This window comes from Pseudophryne corroboree, chromosome 4 (assembly GCF_028390025.1).
Source record: "Pseudophryne corroboree isolate aPseCor3 chromosome 4, aPseCor3.hap2, whole genome shotgun sequence".
Classification (NCBI taxonomy): Eukaryota; Metazoa; Chordata; class Amphibia; order Anura; family Myobatrachidae; genus Pseudophryne; species Pseudophryne corroboree.
In genome coordinates this window covers 900,306,881-900,312,880 of record NC_086447.1, presented here as the reverse complement: position 1 = coordinate 900,312,880, position 6,000 = coordinate 900,306,881, and the positions used below count along the sequence as shown (strand labels likewise).

The 6,000-nt window shown below is 43.6% G+C and overlaps 1 protein-coding gene across 1 annotated transcript in view; it reads right to left on the bottom strand.

Moving 5' to 3' along the window:
* Nucleotides 1-244: 244 nt before the first annotated feature.
* Nucleotides 245-6,000, bottom strand: part of LOC134911022 (phospholipase B1, membrane-associated-like) — a 249,524-nt gene continuing 243,768 nt past the window's right edge. The window contains exons 57-58 of the mRNA XM_063919415.1: nucleotides 3,388-3,462; nucleotides 245-1,094 (exon numbers count right to left, since the gene is read on the bottom strand). Coding sequence (XP_063775485.1) covers nucleotides 789-1,094; nucleotides 3,388-3,462 — 381 coding nt within the window. The 3' untranslated portion in view covers nucleotides 245-788. The remainder of the gene's footprint in view (nucleotides 1,095-3,387; nucleotides 3,463-6,000) is intronic.

The window sequence follows — 6,000 nt, the reverse complement described above, 5'->3', positions numbered from 1 at the left end:
CGTTAAGACAGTCCTGATTGTGATGCTGAGTAGCCCTGTTGGCATCTGAATGGAGAAGGGGAACCAGATGGGGAACCAGACCCAGGTGGGTCTAGTATAGTAGTGAGTGGCATAGTGTTGGTTATATATATGTCTGAAGTCATGGTATGTTACATACAGTATTCAGGTTTTGGCTAAAACTCATGGGGACCACATGGCAGGAAATCAGTGGGGTCACCAGGCACAAAACTAGACAGTGACAAAGTTCCGCATTAAGTGTATGTTCTTTATTTTGCAAGTGATCATTTGCACAGAAATACACATTGATATAAACGTTCGTCTTTGCAAATATTATTTTAAAACACATTTCCTATTATTGTAAGAACTTAGATCATATTATTTATTGTCTGCTTATGTAATAGTCGGGGTGTAACCCTCACGGATATAAGGAAGAATTGTTCCTCCTATGTAATCTGCTGCAATCACAACAGATATAAACGATAATAGGGGCAGATTTACATTGTGATCCTTGTGTAGAAATAATAGAATATATACTATAATGGGAGTCTCTTCATTATTACACAGGAAATTACATTCAGTTTCCGGGGTGTTTTATGATATGTGTGATGGCGAAACCTTTGTTCTATTGTGAATTTAAGACGATCAAGTTGGTAAACGTGGTTAGTGTTGAATTTTCCAGCGAGCAGGAAACGTGGCTGGAGAGCGGATAACGAGCCGGATTGTCACTGATATGTGCGATTAATTATATACTACAGATCTGTACATAGTTCTGGGCACCACAGGTCGTCTCAGAAGGAGGAGCCGCTCTCGCTAAGTCGTTTCTGTTTACTCGCTCGCTTCCGATAGGTCATCGACATCGCAATCCCAACAACGGCACATCCCAGAGCCACGCCACCGATGGAGGCCACTATAACAGCCCAGTATGGCACCTGGTCGTCATCTTTTGGCACAGTGACTCCTGGTGGTGGCTCTGGTTTCTGTGTTGGTTCTGGTTTGTGTGTTGGTTCTGGTTTCTGTGTTGGTTCTGGGTTATGTGTTGGTTCTTCATCCTCTAGGGGAAAACTGTTCTTCAGAGTAAAGAGGAACGGGTGGTCCTGAAAAAAAAAAAATACAACGTGCAAATCAGCCATGGAGAAATATTTCTCAGCAGACACTGTGGCACATTATCATCAGTACACCTGTAGCTTGCAGAGCTTGAGCCTACAGTAACACAAGTGTAATTACCATTAGTAATAGGAACAAAAGCCACTGGGGCTCCGGCCGTTTCTAAGTGGCGGTGCAGCTTTAGTGATCTCAGCTGGATACTGTGATGATATCACTGCACAGTCTAGGAAACGCGTCAGTATCTGTGTCTATGTGCTGAGCTTATTCCCAAATGTGACACCCACAACCCCAGGAATGATTTAGGAAAACAGATGGAAAAATGTATCTCGCTGGCATCCACTGGGGGACACTGGACCAATTCGGTGTAAAATGAATGAAGGCCGGCGTCCGCCCCCTCTATATAGAAACATAGAATTTGATAGCAGATAAGAACCACTTGGCCCATATAGTCTGCCCATGTACACGCACAAACTGACACACTAGGGTTCATTTTTTTTGTCGGGAGCCAAATAACTTACCAGTATGTTTTTTGGGGATTGTGGGAGGAAACCGAAGCACCCTGAGGAAACCCAACGCAAGCATGAGGAGAATGTACAAACTCCACACAGTTAGGGTCATGGTGGGATTTGAACCCAGGACCTCAGTAGTGTGCGGTAGTAATGCTAACCATTACACCATCCGTACTGCCCTATATCCCCCAGCTGGGATGACTGCAGTTTTTTCCAAGTGCCCACAGTAGCAGGATATTTTGTAATGATATGTAAGCAGCATTAATAAATAATATTTTTTTTTGTAAAAATTTTTTTATAAGTATTTGTTTATTGGTTTGTGTTTTACTATAGTGCTGCTAACATGCAGTTGCTGATGTCTGACAGCTTCTCCTGTACAAGAATGAGGGCTGAAGAACTGACAGTCACTTCTCACTACTGCTGGCGCATTCTTTTGAACTATGGAGGGGGACTGGTCACTACCACTGCAGGTAATGACCGCAAACCCGTATAGCGGCTGGCGGTTACATTGGTAATTGGCTGAAAATTACCAATAGCCAATATGTAAGATTTTCTACTTCTTTAAATTGCTCTTGGCTACGGATCTTGTGTTTTTACAGGACAGTCTAGAATGCTGGATAGAGACTTAGCTCTCTACTAGTTTAGGTGTCTCCTCTGTCAGTTGTCTTTCATAGAAGATTAGCCTTACATCAGGATAGTCAGACCTTCCTGGAGACAGTATCATACATTCAGCCTCCTTAGGTTCCTTCCGGTGACTCCGTGGGATATGAATGCTGTCTTATCAGCACCAGACTAATATGGATGATTAAATATTAATATATAAACAGAAGTAATAACTTCAGCATTCACAATTTGAGTTCTTGTAGTCTGTTGATCTTAAACTTTTCTGTTGGATCACAGGCGGTCTTTTAGCTTTCTACTATGCCTGAAGGGCTTCCGAATTGGCAGCTCCAAGATTTGAGGATCCCCTAAAATATTTTTTCATGATGACAGAGCGATTCTGCAAACTTAGCCTTTCTTGTTTCAACCAAAGGTTCTGTCTAAGGGGCAGATTCAATTTGTCGCAGAAACTGACAGAGCAACTTCCGGCGACTACTCTTGTTGCGACAAGGCAGGCTGATTTATGTTTGCAGCCTATGGGGGTCCCAACTGAATCAACCTACTGTACCGTAAGTAGCTGATAAACACGTGCAACTGAATCTACCCTGAAATCTCATTTGAACCACGTTGTTGTTATTCCAAAGTTATCTTCCGAAGGGTCTCCTGAGCTGGAGCTCAGCCAATGTCATTAAGAACTATCTTCAGCATAATGAAGAACAAGGAGTCCTGTAAGTGATATGATATGGCCCCCATAGAATCCTGATCTCAAGATCATCGAGTCTGTCTGGGATAACATGAAGAGACAGAAGGATCTGAGCAAGCCTACACCCACAGAAGATCTGTGGTTAGTTCTCCAAGAGGTTTGGAACAACCTCTCTCCAGAGTTCCTTCAAAAACTGTGTGCAAGTGTTCCTAGAAGAATTGATGCTGTTTTGAAGGCAAAGGGTGGTCACACCAAATATTGATTTGATTTAGATTTCTGTTAATTCACTTTGCATTTTGTTAATTGATAAAAATAAACTATTAACACTTCTATTTTTAAAAGCATTCTGCAGTTTTTTCACACCTGCCTAAAACTTTTGTACAATACTGTATGTACAAAAATCTAGTTTTTATGTAGAAGGTCCTGGTGTGAAGAGGGCAGCTTAGAGAAATCCTGACCGGTGCTACTTACATTGGAAGGACATTTCAGCTTGTGTCGATCATGGGTGAAGTTGTTGTGGTTTTGTTTCTCACCAGCGGGCTCCAGCTGTGAGTGAAACAAAGAAACAGGCAATAAATGAGGTCAATAAACAATAGACGATGGGTGAATTCGCAATCTGCATCACCATTGTATTTTTTTGGGGTCAAGGACCTGTGGATGTCTACTGCACATGGACCAAAGAGAACCCTTTCCCTGAGAATTTTTTTTTTTTACTTGTGCACTATAGGTTCCGTCAGACCTTGTCTGTGGTTCTCCAAATGCCGGTATGACCTGGCAGCCATTTAAACCGGCCATGATGGGGCTATCTGGTACCTGTAGTGCACCAGTAAAAAAAAATTTTGTTTTTTTATCTAACAATTTTTATTAACCACTGCACTAGGGGTTTGGTAAATAGTTTTAGGGCCCTACCTTCATAACTACTACAGCCATGTGCTGACTGAAACTAGGCAGACTGGTTGAAACCCCACGCCATCTGTCACCACTGCTATAGTGCCACCAGGTATTCCACGCTCTTTGTCTCCTTGATCTTTCCACTACCAGCCGAGGCTTAAAAGCATAGTCCTTGTTCCTCCAGTGGAAGAACAGGGGCATACTGTTTCTTAATGATATCCCCACGAACGTAAATTTTCCCCAATTTTCTCAAATCTAAGAGGCTATATCTATTCCCACCAAGAATTTTTTTCAGTACCTCCAAATTAAACATTTCCATTTTAAGGTGCACCCCGTTATCACCAAACCGCCGCTGACTGCTGATAAAGCATTGTGCCTTAGGCGGTCTTCCACTAGATGTCTGATTTCTCTTATATGCACATTGCTCACTGACATCCCTTCCCCCAACCCACTTCCTACGAGACGGCTTGGGAATCTGATCTTAACACTACTCTAGCGGAGGACGAATGGGCAGAGATCTGGAACAATGCTTTCTCTAGTTCTATATGCGTTAATGGAATGATGTCATCACCTACATAGCTACTCTCTACAGATGCTTATTCCACATGACCCTAAGTTCTTTCTTCTGCCACTATTTGTCCCAACTTTATCCAGACACCAAAATCAATTGATGCGTCATGTGGTCTCTGCGACCACCTGCCAAATTGCGATGGACTGGAAATGTGCGACTGCCCCTTCCTTCCAGTCTATTTTGGCTCGTGTTTGGTACGTGTATCGCATGGAGTACATGACGAGCATCATTAATAATTCCTCAAAAAAAATAAGAATTTACTTACCGATAATTCTATTTCTCGGAGTCCGTAGTGGATGCTGGGGTTCCTGAAAGGACCATGGGGAATAGCGGCTCCGCAGGAGACAGGGCACAAAAAAGTAAAGCTTTACTAGGTCAGGTGGTGTGCACTGGCTCCTCCCCCTATGACCCTCCTCCAGACTCCAGTTAGGTACTGTGCCCGGACGAGCATACACAATAAGGGAGGCATTTTGAATCCCGGGTAAGACTCATACCAGCCACACCAATCACACCGTACAACTTGTGATCTAAACCCAGTTAACAGTATGACAACAGAAAGGGCCTCTTAAAGATGGCTCCTTAACAATAACCCGAATTAGTTAACAATAACTATGTACAAGTATTGCAGATAATCCGCACTTGGGATGGGCGCCCAGCATCCACTACGGACTCCGAGAAATAGAATTATCGGTAAGTAAATTCTTATTTTCTCTATCGTCCTAAGTGGATGCTGGGGTTCCTGAAAGGACCATGGGGATTATACCAAAGCTCCCAAACGGGCGGGAGAGTGCGGATGACTCTGCAGCACCGAATGAGAGAACTCCAGGTCCTCCTTTGCCAGGGTATCAAATTTGTAAAATTTTACAAACGTGTTCTCCCCCGACCACGTAGCTGCTCGGCAGAGTTGTAATGCCGAGACCCCTCGGGCAGCCGCCCAAGATGAGCCCACCTTCCTTGTGGAGTGGGCTTTTACAGTTTTAGGCTGTGGCAGGCCTGCCACAGATTGTGCAAGTAGAATTGTGTTACAAATCCAACGAGCAATCGACTGCTTAGAAGCAGGTGCGCCCAACTTGTTGGGTGCATACAATATAAACAGCGAGTCAGATTTTCTGACTCCAGCCGTCCTTGCAATGTATATTTTTAAGGCTCTGACAACGTCCAACAACTTGGAGTCCTCCAAGTCGCTAGTGGCCGCAGGCACCACAATAGGTTGGTTCAGATGAAATGCTGATACCACTTTAGGGAGAAAATGCGGACGAGTCCGCAGTTCTGCCCTATCCGAATGGAAGATTAGATAAGGACTTTTATAAGATAAAGCCGCCAATTCAGATACTCTCCTGGCAGAGGCCAGGGCTAGTAACATAGTCACTTTCAATGTGAGATATTTCAAATCCACCTTTTTCAATGGTTCAAACCAATGGGATTTGAGGAAATCTAAAACTACATTTAGATCCCACGGTGCCACCGGAGGCACCACAGGAGGCTGTATATGCAGTACTCCCTTGACAAAAGTCTGGACCTCAGGGACAGAGGCCAATTCTTTTTGGAAGAATATTGACAGGGCCGAAATTTGAACCTTAATGGATCCCAATTTGAGACCCATAGATAATCCTGATTGCAGG